The 20,000-nt window shown below is 45.1% G+C and overlaps 1 protein-coding gene across 1 annotated transcript in view; it reads right to left on the reverse strand.

Annotated features, from left to right (window-relative positions):
* Window positions 1-8,789: 8,789 nt before the first annotated feature.
* Window positions 8,790-20,000, reverse strand: part of brf1a (BRF1 RNA polymerase III transcription initiation factor subunit a) — a 43,496-nt gene continuing 32,285 nt past the window's right edge. Inside the window, exons 16-20 of the mRNA XM_063193532.1 lie at window positions 17,918-17,970; window positions 16,779-17,098; window positions 14,235-14,286; window positions 13,865-14,021; window positions 8,790-10,529 (exon numbers count right to left, since the gene is read on the reverse strand). Of these exons, the coding sequence (XP_063049602.1) occupies window positions 10,495-10,529; window positions 13,865-14,021; window positions 14,235-14,286; window positions 16,779-17,098; window positions 17,918-17,970 (617 nt within the window). The 3' untranslated portion in view covers window positions 8,790-10,494. The remainder of the gene's footprint in view (window positions 10,530-13,864; window positions 14,022-14,234; window positions 14,287-16,778; window positions 17,099-17,917; window positions 17,971-20,000) is intronic.

Genomic DNA, 20,000 nt, shown 5'->3' on the forward strand with positions numbered 1-20,000 from the left:
AGGAGAGTCAAAGACGTCTTTGTCATTCAGTGTTACGGACACCTTCCACCGACTGTAACTGCAAAAAAACATGATTTTTAAATTGTTTCAAGTGAATGGATGACAGCCGAGGCTTTCATGAATTCCCTGTAACAATAAATAAATAAAAAGAGTCATGTTTTTTACAGTTAGAGTCAGCAGAAGGCATCCGTTACACTGAATGACAATGCCATTTTGCACATCTTTGACCCAGGAGTGCTCCTTAAACTCGTGCTCCACAACGTCCTGTGACAGGTCAGGTTTAAGGATGGTTTTGGTCATCAAAGTAAAGCAGCAGACACGTTGCCACTTCCAGAACAGCTGGTCAGGTTTACACATTCATCATTAATGTGGAAGATAATAACGAATTTCTCTACAATACGTAAACAGCTGCATGATTGATTTGGAGGATTATAGAAAGAATTTCATTCCAATAAGCTGAAGAATGTGTGCATCAATCATTCGTGTGTGTGTGTGTGTGTGTGTGTGTATGTGTGTGTGTGTGTGTGTGTGTGTGTGTGTGTGTGTGTGTGTGTGTGTGTGTGTGTGTGTGTGTGTGTGTGTGTGTGTGTGTGTGTGTGTGTGTGTGTGTGTGTGCAACTTGTGATCCATGTGGTAATGTGATCATTTACCACCCCACAATGCTTCTCTATTCCCCCATTCCTAACTCTACTCCCCCAAATCCACACATCCACACACACACACACACACACACACACACACACACACACACACACACACACACACACACACACAACTGAGGGTCTTTGGTGTCCTGCGGTGTCACATCTGCTAGCTGAGTGTCACAATAGAGGACTCAGAGAGTGTGTGTGTGTGTGTGTGTGTGTGTGTGTGTGTGTGTGTGTGTGATGAGGGGCGGTGGGGTATGCGCGTGCCTTCACATGTCCATCTGCCGCGTGCCACACACACACACACACGCACACACGCACTTTCTCTTTCATTCTGATTGTTTTCCACAGAGCAGCTCTTCTATTCTAGTCAGAACAATTAGCTCATGACCAGGATAACACCCATGACAAAACACACACACACACACACACACACACACACACACACACACACACACACACACACACACACACACACACACACACACACACACACACAACCGCGCGCACACGTCTCTCTCTCTCTCTCTCTCTCTCTCTCTCTCTCTCTCTCTCTCAAAGGAAACATACTGTAATATGCACCGTACACAAACAAGACAGTATTATTCAAAAACCATGTTCACACAGACAAACACACATACACACACACACAGGAGACAGAAAGCACCTGGACACATACAGTGGTGCTCATATGTTTACATACCCCAGCAGAATATACACTTTCTTGGCGATTTCTCACAAAATATGAAGGATTACACAAAACCTTTTTTTTCACTCATTGCTAGTGACTGGCTTCATACATTTACTAGCAATCTTCTGTGTTTACTCTTTCAAAAGCATGATCACATCCCAAACTACCCAAATGACCCTGTTCAAAAGTTTACATACCCTAGTTTCTGATGCTGAATATGGCCCTGTTTAACATCAAGGACCGCTCTAAATTGTTTGTGGTAGTTGTGGATAAGGCTCTTAATATTCTCAGATGACAAAACAGCACATTCTTCCTGGCAGAATGGTTGTTTCCTATAATATTTTTGGGTGTCTTGCTGGAACCTCACATTTGAGGTTTTCCCTGAGTGGCTCAATGATGTTGAGATCAGGAGAGTGAGACGGTCGCTCAAAAACTTCATTTTATTCTTTCTGAAGCTAATGACGGGTTGATTTGGCTTTCTGTGTTGAAATATTGTCATGTTGGCATGTCCAAACAATGGACCATGTGCAGTTTCAAGGCTGATGTGTGTCAAGTTTCCTCCAGTATTTTTCACAGGGCTATGTATTCATCATTCTGCGAGTATGGATCAAAAGTATAATGCATTTGTAACTCAAATGTCCCCATGACATCAGTGGTCCATGACCATGTTTCACAGAAGGGTATGGTGTAACTTTCATCATAGGCTCCGTTGACTGTTCTCCAAATGGTACTGTTAATAGTGGCTGAAAAAAGTTCCATATTGATCTCATTTTTCCAAATGACATTGTCACAGGACCACTGTACATGTAAGACAAATTCATCATAAAAATAATAATAGATTATTATTATTATTATTCACCTTAGAAATAAATGCCTTTCAAGATATAATTGCAAAATAAGGAAGGAGTACGTGACCATGCATTTTGTTCACTACAGAGATGCATTTTAGTGTTCTGCTGACAGCATACATTATATGTTAGTCATTGCGGAAGGCAGAGCATCACAAAAATAAACAAAAAAATGTTGATGTCTGGTGTCAGCTCTTCTTATTTTCCACAATCCTGTACAGCAGTGACATCGTCATGATGGTTACGGCCAGTGGTGTAGTGGGGTTTTTTAAAGTCATCAAATAATTAGGCAACTTATCATGTCAAACCCCCCAACTGTCCTTAATCTACCGTCATTGCTTCTCCGTTTTCATCTGTTTGGTCAATCACCTGCAATACTGCTCTGTGATCAGTCCTTTTTGTATTCAAACATGGGCAGAAGATTTAAAAAAAAAAATCTCACTTCAGTGGGTGGACTGCGTTTCCCCCCGCGTACCGCGCCCACTACACCCCTGATTATGGCTATAATACACACGTTTAGCCAAACATCTCTACCTCACTCACACACACACACACACACACATGCACGCACGCACGCACAAGAGCTGACACCACGCGGCGTGTGTGTGTGTGTTTGTGTGCACCTACACAGTCAGTGTGCATACAGTACATACAGTGTGTTTGCACAGGCGTGTGTGTGTGTGTGTGTGTGTGTGTGTGTATATTCTGAGCTACATTGATAGCATGTCCCCCAGTTATCATTAAACTTACTCACTTATACTACCCACCACGCAACACACACACACGCACACACGCACACACGCACCCGCGCCCGCACACACACATCGATGCTGCCTCAGGGCAAAGGGAATATAGACCTAACAACCCGCCCACACACACACACGGTGTCAGATATCTTTATTTTTCCTGATAAAAAAAAATACACGTATAGGCTACCGTCGTTTTTTCCTGTTCCTGAAAAGTGCATCAGTGTCTACAGCAAATAACAAAAACAACAGAATACGTCTGAAGGAAGGCGCCAAAACATATTCACTATTTTGTATGCGTGTGTGTGTGTGTGTGTGTTTGTGTATGGTGTGTGTGTGCAGGTGCGGTGATGGTGTGTGTGTGTGTGTGTGTGTGTGTGTGTGTGTGTGTGTGTGTGTGTGTGTGTGTGTGTGTGTGGAGTGGCTATGGTGTGTGTGTGTGTGAGCGGGGGGTGGGATGGGAGATGGTTTGTATGTGTGGGTGGGTGGTGGGGGGGTGATGGTGTGTGTGTGTGTGTGTGGGTGGGTGGAGGGGGGGGGGGTTGGAGGGAGATGTTGTGTGTGTGTGTGTGTGTGTGTGTGGGGGGGGGGGGGGTGTTGGAGGGAGATGTTGTGTGTGTGTGTGTGTGTGTGTGTGTGTGTGGGNGGGGTGGTGGGGTTGGAGGGAGATGTTGTGTGTGTGTGGAGGGGGTTGGAGGGAGATGTTGTGTGTGTGTGTGTGTGTGTGGGGGTTAAATGCATATTGACAGAGGTCAGTACCCCCTGCTGCTGGAAAAGGGTTTTGTGAGAAAGGAACAGCTATTAACCAACGCACACACACACACACACACACACACACACACACACAGACACACACAGACACACACACACACACACACACACACACACACACACACACACACACACACACACACACACACACACACACACACACACACACAGACACACACAGACACAGCAGTACTGCTCATGATATCACTTCAGCTCCTCCTCTCTCTCAGGTCTCTCACACACAGCAATAGAACATAGAACACCACAACACTAGTCAACACTATTCTCTCATTTAGCAATAGAACACCACAACACTATTCTCTCACAAAGCAATAGGCCTAGAACATAGAACATCACACCACTATTCTCTCACACACCAATAGAACATAGAACACCACAACACTATTCTCTCACACACCAATAGAACATAGAACACCACAACACTATTCTCCCACACAGCAATAGAACATAGAACACCACAACACCAAACACTATTCTCTCACAAAGCAATAGAACACCACAACACCAAACACTATTCTCTCATACAGCAATAGAACATAGGACACCACAACACTATTCTCTCACACAGTAATAGAACATAGAACACCACAACACTATTCTCTCACAAAGCAATAGAACATAGAACACCACAACACTATTCTCTCACACAGCAATAGAACATAGAACACCACAACACTATTCTCTCACACAGCAATAGAACACCACAACACTATTCTCTCACACAGCAATAGAACATAGAACACACCAAACACTATTCTGTCACACAGCAATAGAACATAGAATACAACAACACTATTCTCTCATACAGCAAAAGAACATAGAACACCAAAACACTATTCTCCCACAGCAATAGAACATAGAACACCACAACACTATTCTCTCTCAAAGCAATAGAACATAGAACACCACAACACTATTCTCTCATACAGCAATAGAACAGAGAACACTATTCTCTCCTCTCCTCTTTATATTCACTCCTTTCCTCTCTGCTCTTTTCAATATAGCCTACTGATGTGTATCCACTCTATTCTCCCTCTCTTTTCTCCTTTCAAAGAGGTAGTAGTGGTAATGGAATCTCTCTCTCTCTCTCTCTCTCTCTCTCTCTCCATTCTCCTCTCTCTCTCTCTCTCTCTCTCTCTCTCTCTCTCTCTCTCTCTCTCTCTCCATTCTCCTCTCTCTCTCTCCATTCTCCTCTCCCTCTCTCTCTCTCCATTCTCCTCTCTCTGGTGGGGAGGGGGAGGGGGAAGGAGAGAGTGGGAGAATAAAACACTGTTTCTCTACACCCTTCTCCTTCTCTCTCCTATCCTTCCAGCTCCTAACTTTTGGACTTCTTTCCAAGTCTCTCTCTCTCTCTCTCTCTCTCTCTCAGCTGCCCTCAAAGAACTCCAACTCCCAGCAGGCCGTTCTGCTAGACACTCCACATTCACCAGCCCTGCAGCCCACACACACACACACACACACACACACACACACACACACACACACACACACACACAGCTTACCTCATATATGGCGCTGCCATTCCAGTCTCCACCCTCACTGCCCCGAGATCTCTCTCTCTCTCTCTCACTCACACACACACACACACACACACACACACACACACACGGGCTACCTCATATGTTGCGTGATCAATGGCAACATTGTTTATTTCTGTTCTGCACTGACACACATACTCCACCCGCAGCAACAACCACATACACACACGCACTCACACACACACACACGCACGCACGCGCACGCACGCGCACACACACACACACACACACACACACTGCAGGATCTGCAGGAGCCATCTCTGGCGGCTACCCAGCGTTCTTTGCTTGTAGCGTGAGTGGGTGTCTGACGGTGTTCACGTGCATGTATGTGTGTGCGTGTGTGCATGTGCGTGTGTGTGTGTGTGTTTAGCGGGATCCAGAAGCGGTGAGGTCAGGTGCACAAGGCATCATGGGACACACTGAGGAGTTTACAAATACAGCACACACACACACGTCTGTAAGCAAGTGCGAACTCACACAAACACATACATACAGCAAGCGCACACACTCTTGTCTTGAAACAATAGACAGACAAGACGAGAGGGAGAGGGGAGTTGAGAGGGGAGGGGGGGGGGCAGTGATGAAGGAGAGGAGAGAAATCTGCAGCACTGTACTGCTCACTGTACTATTCAAAATGTGTGTGTGTGTGTGTGTGTGTGTGTGTGTGTGTGTGTGTGTGTGTGTGTGTGTGTACAGTATAATCACCACGGCCTTGAAATTTGCGGTCATACACACACACACACCCCCCAAGATATGAATACATTAAGTACATATTTACACATATTTATAACTGCCATATTTACAAACACACACACACACCAAAAGGCTGTGTATATTCACTCACACACACACACACACGCACGCACACCAAAGGGATGTGTATATTCACACACACACACACACACACACACACACACACACCAAAAGGCTGTGGCTGTGCACTACATATTCACACTCAATTCCCAGATGATAACAGACTCATAGTCAACATCCTCACTGTCCCTAAATCATCTCACTCTTACAAACCCTACACACACACACACACACACACACAGTCACTCTCCCTAACTTGTCTCACTCTTACTACTCATACTAACCCTACACACACACACACTCTCCCTAACTTGTCTCACACTTACCCTACATACACACACACACACTAACGCCCACCCCCACACACACACACGTCTTCAGCCTCCTCTCTCTCACACACACTCTCATCAGACATCAACACTGAATATGAATGAGCCTCATGAATATGTAACGTAATGTAATTTAAACACCAGATTCTCTTGATCAACTTTCCGTCTACACAGACACGTTTCAGTGTTATGACGACTGTGTTCCAGTCTCTCTGTGTCTGTTTGTGTTTTTATTTTGTTTTATTAACAAACGTGTGTGTGTGTATATGTGCGTGTGCGCGTGCACGTGTGTGTGTGTGAGATGAGAGGGGCAAAATCAAAGACAAGAGGTCAGGGATCTTATTCTCATTGTTTGGAGAACGCACATGAATGCACACACAGACAAACACACACACCTCACCAGTTCCTCTCAGATCTACCCAAACAGTACACAACCCCCTGCGCAAATCCCCCCAAACACACACACACACACACACACACACACACAGACACACACAGACACACACACACACACACACACACACACACACACACACACACACACACACACACACACACACACACACACACACACACACACGACTCTTCTCTGTAATTACTTGGTGCTCCCAGGGTTGGCAATCATGGATTCACCTGATTGGTTAATTACAAGCCAGATTTCAGCCAATAGGCATCTACCTTGCCGCTCCACCACAGAAGGGGCCAGGGGGCACACACACACACACACACGCACACACACACACACACACACACACACACACACACACACACACACACACACACGCACACACACACACAGCTGCCAATAAGCCAGTGCTTACCCCCCGACCACAGCAGGACTGGGCAGGCGCACGCACACACACACACACACACACGATTTAATGTCTGTCTGTGTGTGTGTGTGTGTGTGTGTGTGTATGGGTGAAGTTGGCTGTGATCACTCAAAGGATTTAATTACAAGGCAACACACATCAAAGCCACAGCTACTCCTACAGCGCGCGCACACACACACACACACACACACACACACACACACACACACACACACACACAGCCTCCCTAAATACGACGCACACACACACAGCCTCCCTTTATTCCAAACTAAATACCGCATTCCACTTTTCAAGTTTAAATACACACACCTGCAGGTGCACAGCAGCACAAATATCTAAAGTTATCCACAAGCAGGACTCGAACCCCAAACCGCCAAGTGTGGGGGAGATTTCATTTGGGTTAGGAGAAAAAAATTACGGTAACACTTTATTTTAGGGATACATCTATTAGCACTAATACATACAATGTGCCTGTATAAGTAACTTGTAAGGCATGTACAAAGCAAAATCAAACATTTGTTAGGCATGTATTCGCAAATGTGTTGTTCATGCACAATAAGGGATTTATTACCAATTTAACCTTAGTAAGGACCTAGTAGGCCTTAGCGTTTGCTTAGTACATGCCTTACAAGTTACTTATACAGGCATTAACATTGTATGTATTAGTGCTTATACTGTAGATGTATCCCTAAAATAAAGTGTTACCAAAATGACCTGCCAGGCTAGCTCCCGACCGATGTAAATTATGAACGGTAAACTGCTGCTTGTTCGTGTGTGTGTGTGTGTGTGTGAGAGAGAGAGTGTGTAAGTGTGAGAAAGGAACAAAATGAGAAAGGGAGATGTAAGGACATATGACCTTGAAGTGTCAGAACCAGACAGACATACGTGTGTGTGTGTGTGTGTGTGTGTGTGTGTGTGTGTGTGTGTGTGTGTGTGTGTGAGATGGGGGATGGGGACATTGTGGTCACTTTTGTCCCATTACTTTTGTTCTTTATCTGCACACACACGCGACGCATCACAGAAGAAAAGGTCAGGCACACTGGGGGTGTGTGTGTGTGTGTTTGTGCACGTGCATGTTGTGGCATCTGTGTGCGTGTGTGTGTGTGTGTGTGTGTTTGACCGGTGACTGACAGGGTTTCACCTTTCAAAACAAAGCTGTCAGTCAAGATGACCAATAGAATCAAGCAGCAATTACACACACACACACTCACGCCATTCCAATCCCCTTCCCACCCCCCTCTCCCTGTCACTCACCATAACAGCTATTCAAAATGACCAACAAAAATCAAACGGCAGTTCCAAACACACAGACACACACTATCCCACAACCCCCCTCCCACACACACACAACCTGAACCTATTCTGGCCTGACACACGAATATGACAGCACACACACACACACACACACACACACACACACACACACACACACACACAGGAGAAGCCTTGTGCAGATGAGACACAGAAACGGAATCAAAGAAACACCCACCCACCCACCCACCAACACACACACACCCACCCACACAGAAGAATTCTACGCCACACTGGAGTATCTGATCTCTCTCTCTCCAGAGATGTTTAGTTGTTTATTTATACATTCTCCTGATTGATGACTTTCTGAAGTTTACAAACATCTGCGCCGTGCAAACTAACAGACATGAATTCCAACAAGCTAGGCGGCTAGCCAACATGCTAGGCGGCTCTATTTACCATTCATATTCCCATTGGAGAAGTCTAGTGCACAGTACACAGTGGTTGTGGTTAGCACCGTTTTTTTCTAGCCGGCTGGATGATGTAGCCGTTTCCGTGAATTTCTGTACTCCTACCGACTTCGTTTTGGGCGAACAAATCTTATCGTGTGTACATCAGAATCGCTTTAGGTGCTCTCTGTAAATTCATTTTTATTTTTCATCACGCCAATCACATGTGAACACGACTTTATAGTGACAGCGGCTTCCAAACAATCAGAGGCTGCGTCCGATCTCAAAACCCCGCCTTGTCGCCAGCGGCAACCGCTTGGTTACAAGATGTGCTATTTACGAAGCATAACAAACAATTCCGAGGGACATGGCAATAAAATGTTCTCCGTAAAGGTAAAACATTAGACTAGAGATCTTCTTCTCCTAAACTGTGTCCTCAAAAGTACAGAATCCATGCAAACGGATCAAACAGCTAGCCGACAAGACAACAGGTTCTTGCCCTACACTGTCAGAGCTCCAATGGGATTTTTGATGTTGAACACCTAATCGCTTAGCATTCTAGAATCCCTGTCTGCATGTGCAGTGCAGCGGAATGTTTGTAAACAGGAGAGATCCATCTATAAGCAAACAAGTAAACAATCCATAAACATCAATTCCACAAATCGTTATCCTCATACACATCAGCCCAACATCTGGAAAATTATATTTTTAAATACACCAACTCAACATTTCAGAAATGATATTTAAATCCATCAACTCATGGTCTCAAACTGCACAGAAATCATATGTTAATACATCAGCTCAACATCTCAGAAAATATATTTGAACACGTCAACATTTAAATTCTTCAACCATCTGAGAAAACATGTGCATTCTGTACGTTGTAACCTGTAGGCTACATATACATTAGTAGTGTCCCTGTTGTGCAGCCAAACAGCCTGGACTAAATAATAACAAGTCATCATTACCAAATAACAACAAATCATTACAAAATGAGAAATTATCGTTACTAAATATTAACAAGCCATCGTTACTCAATATTAACAAGTCACCGTTACTAAATAATAACAGTAATGGCCATCACATCTGAAAGCCTCACGTCTTTGATCTCCAACCCGGAAGCACATGCCTTCACAGGAAGTTGGGCGGGGTTAGGGGCGTGGCCAGAGGGAAGGCAACAGGAAGTGTTTTGGCGAGAATGCAACGCGGGGCTACATTAGCGCTGGATCCGATCCCTCTTCTGATTGGTCCAGCGTTTAGCAGCACTTGATAGGGTAAAACAGAGGCAGTCTGGGTTATAAGGCAGCTCTCGATTGGCCAGCCGTTGGAGAGGCAGCTCTCGATTGGCCAGCCTGGGATAGGCAGCACTTGATTGGCCAGCCGTAAGTTAGGCAGTCAGGCTGGAATAGCAGCAAACACATTCAGCAGAGAAGCATGGTGTGTGTGTGTGTGAGTTTGAGAGTACATCTTATATCTGTGTGTGTGTGTGTGTGTGTGTGTGTGTGTGTGTGTGTGTGTGTGTGTGTGTGTGTGTTCCTCTCTCCCGCACAGCAGATGCTAGTAGCCGTAGTCGTCGTCATCACAGCCGTATTCTGGAAGGACAGACAGACAACACACACACACACACACACACACACACACACACACACACACACACACACACACACACACACACACACACACACACACACACAGGTAGTCAGACATAAACACACAGGCTGAAATCAGGGTGTCTGCAGGTTTTAACAAGTGAAATTTTAGACTTTTTTAGACCTTTTTTAGACCATCATGGGCAAAATTTTAGACCTTCGCGGAGTAATAAAAAATGAAATAAAGCCAGATTGTGGTCAATTGATACGCGCGCGCGCACACACACACACACACACACACACAAAAGCACACGCACACACACAGAAGCCGACAGGGGAGGGGACAGTTGACCCGGCCCCAGAGAAAGGAGGGGCCCAGAATTGGGACCCCATTACATTGTATGTATTGAGAGGGGGGCCCTTTCAGATGATTTTGTCCCGGGCCCGGCCAAAGCTGTCAGTGGCCCTGCACACACTACACTACACACACACACACACACACACACACACACACACACACACACACACACACACACACACACACACACACACACACACACACACACACTAGTGCATATTATAAGCATAAAGAGATCTGATCATAAATGACCAGTGAGAAGGTGCAATGCTCGCTTTCACAATTTCAAGTTATCAAAGCCAGCATTTGTGAACAGCCTGTCTTTACATTGCACTGACTGAGGTTTTTAAATCAAAATGTGATTGCCATGTGTGCAAGCCTATATCAAGAGGACCTAACCAAGATAGAAGAACAGAACATGAGCTAACACCACTACTGCCATAAAATGCTGCCATAAAATGACGTTTATTTGTTTCATCTATTGGAGGTGTCCAAGAGAACGTCTTGTGGCAGTTAATACTAATAACAAAATAGTTCGAAATTTTGACCAACTCAGCCCATGCCACTCAATCCAAAGATTCATGCTTTATTCGTTTTAGGGGGGTTGTACCAGAGGTCTCACGCAAGCGAGAGTGTAACTTGCATGACAGCTCAAGAGCGCGACGCGAGAAAGATTCTGCCACGGCGCGAGAGTCGGTAATGCGAAGCTGGCTACGGTAATGAAAATCTAGGGCTCTTTTGATGTAGACGTAGTTTAGGCTTAACATATTTTCAAGCAGCATAACGTGAAGCTAAATGGTGATCAATTCATAAGCAGCAGGCAAAGAAAACGCAAAACGGGGTTATAACAATTAAATCATCCATCAACATAGCATATCTTATCCATTTTGTTAAATGAATTGCACAATATGTTTCATGTGCTTTGACTCCTGAGGTCTTTCAAACATTGACGGACTGACTTTGAGCTAATGAGAAGTGCATGTGACAGCACACACGAAACGTTTGTGCGTGGACATGACCGAACAGCTCAAATGCCCACCAGTTTGCAAATTGCTACCACAGAACCAGCACAAAATACCAAGGCATCAAACAGAATAGGACTACAACAAAGGCACTTCCATGGGAATTCGACTGTTAAATCACTCATAATTTCAGATTAGCCACATACACACTGTCGCTACTCTCTTTCGCTCGCACAGACACAATCAAGCTTCGCCAACGTTGAGGCTAACAACTACGCTAGACTGCTAAGCCACAGCCAACACCTGACTATTCCATCACCACTGCAAGGACTAAAAATCACTTCTTACCTGCAACGATTCACACTGGTGCTGACATATTCCCTTGGCTTGCACTGTCACATTTGTCTTCTGTTTTTAATCGACATCCTTCCAAATAGAAATCCGTTCTTTTTCAATGAGGTGGTGACTGACTTCCCTCATTAGTTAACTTCTTCCAGGTGTTTAAGACAGTCAAGAAGCCTAGTTATCTAATGTATGGCCAACGCAACGCCAATATCGCTTTTACAACGTCTAGATATAAACAATGTCTAGATATAACACCACTAACGTGGGCTTTCTATTCAGACTGTGCGGTGAAAGGGGAGGAGGAGCTACAGTACATTTCCGTATAACATCTGTAGTTTTATTATTGTACGTTACAAACAGCAACATTTCATGTAGAACTACACAGACCATAACTGCCACAATACCAGAAAAAGTGGCGTGGAAAAGGACGTAAAAACAAAGCATAACAGAACAAATAAACATTAATCCTTTGTCGATATTTTGCATTGAAACGTAGGTCTTAAATTACTCAAACTCAATTTTAGACTCAAGTGCAAAAAATCCCTATATTTTAGACTTTTTTAGGCCTAAAATGGATAATGTGTAATTTTAGACTTTTTTAGACTTTTTTAGACTCCGCGGACACCCTGTGAAATGATCATGCTCAAACTAAAGCTTGCGTATTCTCAGGATATTTTTGAGATTGTCAAATATACCATCGATTTTGGTGCTTTGGGTGTATGGACATCCTAATGGGGTTTTGTTTTATGTCTGGTGAGTTAGAATTTCCATACCACCAAAACACGGTATGGTAATCTATGGGGTATAATGAAGATTGAAGTGTGAGTCACCAGATCTACAAACAAAAAACAGCTGACAGCAAAGCATCAAGGATATCTTGATTTCCATAACTCCCATGCAGCGCCCCTGCCATTGACTTCAATGTTAAACACATCATGGCAGTGATTAAGACAAATACAAAGGCAATATTCTAATATTGTGAAATCCTACAATCATCTGGGGTTTTTTTCCAGATGGAAGGAGAAGACATGTAAAAAATAAACAAATGAATGATTGGAATAGTTCAAAATGTGGATATTATGGGAAATAATGGACATTTCGGTGCATAAAGCTACCCAATAAAAACACATTGCCTCAGCTGTGTGATAAAAATGTTCTACGCACAGTAAAATCACTCTGTGTAAAATATGTTGGAATTAAGATTAATTCTACTGGGTCCACCAGGCCCATGAAAATACAAAATAATGGTGATAGTGATGGGCAACCTGGATTCCAAAGATGAAGTCCAATGGCCCCGGTAGACTTCATCAATTTCAATTTCAAAATATTTTACACAGTGTGTTTTTACTGGGTATAGAACATTTTTACTATAGGGCCAAGGCAATATTTTTTTCATAGGGGGCATTTGGGATGCAAAATTAATTTCAGTGCAAACAGATTAAGTCCAATCGTATCGTATCGTATTGTAGTTACCAGGGCTTGACTTGGCACCTGCCAACCGGCCAAACGCTGGTAAAACTGGGCCGTGGCTGGTAACAATTTCAGCGTCACTAGCAAATTTGGCAGGTAGCTTATTTGCGTATCAATTTTATTTAAGTTCAAGAAAAAGCTCAGTTACTCAGTTTCTATACGTTATAGTATAGTATTATGGGCTGCTTGGTTGCTATAGTTACCGTTGCCGCCCAGCAGCTGCATGGCGCTGACGCAGGCCTCCTCTGGCTCCTCCTCTTCCTCTTCCTCCTCCTCTTCCTCCTCGTAGGTCGGCACGGCAACACTCTCCTCGCGCACCGCAGGAGCCGGCGACTCCTCACACACCTCACCCGACGCCAGCTGACATCACACACACACACACACACACACACACACACACACACACGCGCACACACACACACACACACACACACACACACACACACACAATGAGACCACACAACTCTCACAAGAAACAAGCGGTGTGCATTTCGCAAACGTGTGTGTGTGTGTGTGTGTGTGTGTGTGTGTGTGTGTGTGTGTGTGTGTGTGTGTATGTGTGCGTGCGCTCACCTCATCCAGGGCTAGTCTCTTGGCAGGCTGAGCGCTCACCAGAGGACGCAACCTACAAAACACGCAACACACACTGCAGTTAACACACACACACAAGACAAATAGCACACTGCAGTTACCACACACACACATACACACACACCCCCCGGCCGCGGCTCCATTCATCCATCTCCTCTCCGGTTATTAATTCATTTTCCAACATGTGTGTTTTATTCATATCCTTCATTCACTCTCCTCACTCTTTCATTCATTCATCTGATCTTCCTCCACCTCTCCCTCCCTCTCTCCTCCTCTCCTCCTCCATCTCAACTTCCCTCCTCCTCCATCTCTCCTCTCCTCTTTCCTCCTCTTCCATCTCTCCTCTCCTCTCTCCTCTCCTCTTTCCTCCTCTTCCATCTCACCTTCCCTCTCTCCTCCTCTTCCATCTCTCCTCTCCTCTCTCCTCCTCCTCCATCTCTCCTCTCCTCTTTCCTCCTCTTCCATCTCACCTTCCCTCTCTCCTCCTCTTCCATCTCTCCTCTCCTCTCCTCCTCCTCTCCTCTCCTCTCCTCTCCTCTCCTCCATCTCTCCTCCTCCACCTCTCCCTCCCTCTCTCCTCCTCTCCTCCACCTCTCCCTCCCTCTCTCCTCCACCTCTCCTTCCCTCCTTCCCTCCTCCACCTCTCCTTCCCTCCTCCACCTCTCCGCTTCCACCTCCTCTCCTCCTCCACCTCTCCTCTCCTCCCCGTCTCATCCCCTCCTCCACCTCTCCTCTCCTCCTCTCCACCTCTCCTCTCCCCCTCCTCCTCTCCTCTCCCTCTCCTTCTCCACCTCTCCACCTCTCCTCTCCTCCTCCACCTCTCCTCTCCTCTCCTCTCCCCCAACTCTCCTCTCCTCTCCCCCTCCTCCTCTCCTCTCCTCTCCTCCTCCCCTTTCCTCCTCTTCCATCTCCTCTCCTTCCCTCCTCTTTCATCTGATCTTCCTCCACCTCTCCCTCCCTCTCTCCACCTCTCCACCTCTCCTTCACCTCCTCCACCTCTCCTTCCCTCCTTCTCCATCTCTCCGCTTCCACCTCCTCTCTCCCTCCTCATATCTCCTCTCTCCCATCACTCCTCTCTACCTCCATCAGATCATTCATCCCTCTCTCCCTCCTCCACCTCCTCTCTGCCTCCCCTCCTCCCTATTCACTCATCCTCTCCCTCCCTCCCTCCCTCCATCAGATGATTCATCCCCCTCTCCTGTCCTCTCTACCTCCATCAGATCATTCATCCCTCTCTTAATCCATTCACCCGCACTCATCCCTCCTCTCCACTCATCAGATCTTTCATCCCTCTCTCCCTCCCCTCCTCTATTCTACACTCATCCCTCCATCTCTGGGGAGGAAAAACACTTTTTTCCTGCTGAGTGCAAATAGTTCAGGAATGAAAGAACATGCTGTGTAGTGTGATTGTGTGTGTGTGTGTGTGTGTGTGTGTGTGTGTGTGTGTGTGTGTGTGTGTGTGTGTGTGTGTGTGTGTGTGTTAAAGTGCCACACCTGACGGCATTCCAACTCCATTAGATCTAGCCAACAGGATGAAAGGCCTGCAGTACAGTGCAGAGCAGTACAGTGCAGTACAGTGCAGTACAGTGCAGTACAGTGCAGTACAGTGCAGTACAGTGCAGTGCAGTACAGTCAGAGAGAGAGAGAGAGGTTCCGTTGGCCCATTGTTTCCAGGTTCTATTATTGCAAGGGGGAGGGGGGGGAAAGCCCCCTTTAGGCAGACCTAGGCAGACCTAAGGACTGTTCTATTCAATGCTAGGAGAATTATGACACGCCCCCTTTAAGCTGACCGGAACCTGGTCATGTTAGTGCCCATAGCAACATATTATGTTGGCACATCTCTATATACGTGTACTTAAAGAATCTCTACAGTACACTACAGGGGGCAGAGGGGGGACAGAGGGGACATGGGGTTACCTGAGAGTGAGTGAGTGTGTGTGTGTGTGTGTGTGTGTGTGTGTGTGTGTGTGTGTGTGTGAGTGAGCTAGCGTGTGTGTGTGTGTGTGTGTGTGTGTGTGTGTGTGTGTGTGTGTGTGTGCGCTAAAGTGCTCAGCACTCCGACTCCATTTAGAAGCAAATAGACAAACAGCCTCATAAATGATGAACAAGACTCCTCAGCTACACACACGCACACGCACACGCACACGCACACGCACACGCACACACCTCTGACCCAGACATACACGTGTCCTAATGGTGAATGAGTTGCTACCTTGTTGGGAAGACCAGGAGCAGACTTCATGAATGAGTGAGAGTGTGTGTGTGTAATGTGTGTGTGGTGTAAGGTGTGTGTGCGTGTGGTGTAAGGTTTGTGTGTGTGTGGCGTAAGGTGTGTGTGTGTGTGTGTGTGTGTGTGTGTGTGTGTGTGTGTGTGTGTGTGTGTTGTAAGGTGTGTGTGTGTGTGTGTGTGTGTGTGTGTGTGTGTGTGTGTGTGTGTGTGTGTTACCTCTTCCCCAGGTTGCTGATCTGGCTGCTGTGTGTGTGTGTGTGTGGCGTAAGGTGTGTGTGTGTGTGTGTGTGTGTTACCTCTTCCCCAGGTTGCTGATCTGGCTGCTGAGTGCTGGTGTGAGGCCGCTCCTGCGTCCTCGTGTGTGTGTGGCGTGTGTCCCGCCGGGCGTGCGTGCGGTGTGTGTGCCGGGTGTCCGTGTGTGTAGGGCGGGTGTGTGTGGCGGCGTGAGTGTGTGCGGGGGGCTCTTGAGGGGTGTGTGTGTGTTGAGGTCCTTCAGCACGTCGTAGTTGATCTTGTGGGAGATCTTTTTCTGCTGCAGCATCTTGGTGATGGCCTCGTCTGCTGAGCTCGCTCTGATTGGAGGGTTACGCCGAGAGCCCGCCTTACTGGACTTCTTCTACACACACACACACACACACACACACACACACACACACACACACACACACACACACACACACACACACACACACACACACACACACACACACAGGGTTACGCCGAAAGCCAGGCTTACTTGACTTCTTCTAAAAACAAACACACACACACACACACACACACACACACACACACACACACACACACACACACACACACAGTTACGACGAGAGCCAGACTTACTGGACTTCTTCTAAACACACACACAGGCATATTAAACACAGAGACACACACACAAGACTTCCACAGTAGTCTGAATCAAGAAGTCTAAAAAATGAGACATTTGTACATGTGTGAATCTGATTACAATCATCAAAACAGGAATAAAACGAAGTTCAGTCAATTTCAACATACAGTTGTAATGCTCACACTACCCAGGACTTATCAGTATCTGAGGTTTTTTTTTCCTTCAGCCTTTTACGAGATCTGGTCATTGTAATGGGGGCAGGTGGTTGTTTTTATTTCCAAAAACATCCAAAAGGTTATGCAATATCAGCAGAAAACTAGCAAACAGCTCCAAATATTTGGAGCAGGCCTATGTTAAGAAAGTTTTTAATGTGAACAAAGTCTGATTCCAAAGGGCTGAGTCGAAAAATGCAGCATCACCGGGTACTGACAAGTCAAGGGTAGCGTGAGCAATACAAAAATGAGACATTTCGAGACTTTGCACATGTCTAAATCTGTCTTTATTCCTGTTTTGATTATTATAATCACACACACACACACACACACACACACACACACACACACACCCACCCTTAAAGCAGTATAGACACACCTTTTCCTTATAAATGCCGAGCTCCTTCTCTTTAGCGATACGCTCCTCTTTCTCTGCAGAAGAGAAGACAACACACACACACACACACACACACACACACACACACACACACACACATGTATTGTGAAAATTATGGATGCGTCTTTGCACAGAGGAAATGGATTCTTTAAAATCCACCAATCCATGAACATCATCCACATTTATTAAAAACAAAAACAGGATGTACTGGGCTTTTTACTCATACAGGAATATTGTAGAATATCTAGTCGCTGGAAATGCAAGAACTAGGCCTAAAATCACAGGTTAGTATGAGCTCTGAACAATGTATCAACAATTGATCCCGATGAGAACATTTTAATAGATAGATTTCCAGGCAACGTCACACGGTAACAAAAGGTAACAACTGCGCATGCGAGGGGCAGAAAGCCGCGTAGTTCAATATTGTTTTCTATCGACGCTGTGGATAACTTGTCTAAGAAAGTGGGATTTTAAGATGCTGATCTATGTTCAACTGTACTTGCAGAGTTAGTTATGTGATCGGGATGATTTGTATACCTTGCACAGGGCATCCGGTTTTTAGGAAATGTAGGTTTTAATGAGTTTAAAGGTTTTTTGTGATAAAGCAGGTTGTTGCACCATAGCATTTTGATGTATTGTTATTGTAACAGACTTTAGCACTGTCTTAATGCTATTGATTATACACTGGAGAGGGCATTCCTATTATTAATAACCAAATTACCAACTTCCAACTGTAATTAGATCCTAGTTGTTTTAAAACTGGTAACTTGCTTTAGCAAGCTCACACACTAGTGGTGGTGCTAGCTAGCGAAAGCTAGCATAAACGATTGCAATGTTGTTATGACACAGATGTTTAAGTTATTAGAGATCTGTTGTCCGTTTTTCATCTCCTTACAATTAAAATACAAAATGTAGATTAATCTACAAGTAGAGTCTTGAGATCTAGTAGCAATGCAACATCAGAAATGGGCTGATTTTGTCCAGGTAATGTAGCGCGCTAGCTAGCTAGCAACGCTTATTGAGATTCGGTAGGTTGCTAGCAAGCTGTACTGTTTCAAATGGTTTATCAGGTCAGGTCATATATTCAACAATACCCCCCTTTCAACTTAAATTTACATTTTATGTAAGATGGGAGACTCATGTCTGACTTGGAGGTAGTGGTTAGTTGTCCAGCTAACACGCTTATGTAGTAGTGTTAAGAATGAACCTTATTTTTTTGCTCTTAGTGAACTTCTCAAAATATGTGGGCTATAATGTACTTGGGATGGGTTTACCGTTGCCTATTGTTTCTGATGGGGCGTTAATTGGTGTGGCACCCCGGAACTCTTCCTCAGTTCTGGAAGATTGGCAAGGGGTAAGCTGTGTTATTTTTTCCTCCGTGTCACATACTATTTAATGATGTTTCTATGCTTTAATTTCTCTGTTATTTCACTGATCTTTGATGGGAAGATATTCTGTTACGTTTGTGTGGATATTTTCGTTGTCATTTGCGCTCGAAATATGCAAATTAGCGCTATTAATGTCCGCGATCGTTATGAAGTTAACAGGTGCTAACGTGCCTATTGTGTCACAGGAATGCCTTTGCTTCGACCCCTTGCAGTGTGCCTCACTTTGCCCGCCCTGTCTGTTGTTTCAGGTATGTGTTTATGTGTAAAAAAGAAAGATCCCTGTAGTATTTGTGATGATGTACATTGTGTTTTCTTTTGGGTTTTAATGTGTAAACTATACGATCTAGGTGCCTTGGGTTGTCTATTACACTGTAAACAGTAGGCTAGCTTGTCTAGCTGCTGTAGTTTTGTCTCAGTTCTGGAAGATTGGCAAGGGGAATGCCTTTGCTTCGACCCCTTGCAGTGTGCCTCACTTTGCCCGCCCTGTCTGTTGTTTCAGATTGGGAGTAATAAATGCTATTGGATCGAGACCCCTCATCTCTCCTGCCTCTTCAATCATCCAAAGACTCTTATTTTTGTTATTTTAATGTAATGGTCGGTTCATGTCCGTTACATAACGCTAGCTAGCTAGCTAACGTTATCAGATGTTCAAATTCACCAGGTTATTTATTTGGTAC

Source organism: Engraulis encrasicolus, unplaced genomic scaffold (assembly GCF_034702125.1).
Source record: "Engraulis encrasicolus isolate BLACKSEA-1 unplaced genomic scaffold, IST_EnEncr_1.0 scaffold_43_np1212, whole genome shotgun sequence".
Lineage (NCBI taxonomy): Eukaryota > Metazoa > Chordata > Actinopteri > Clupeiformes > Engraulidae > Engraulis > Engraulis encrasicolus.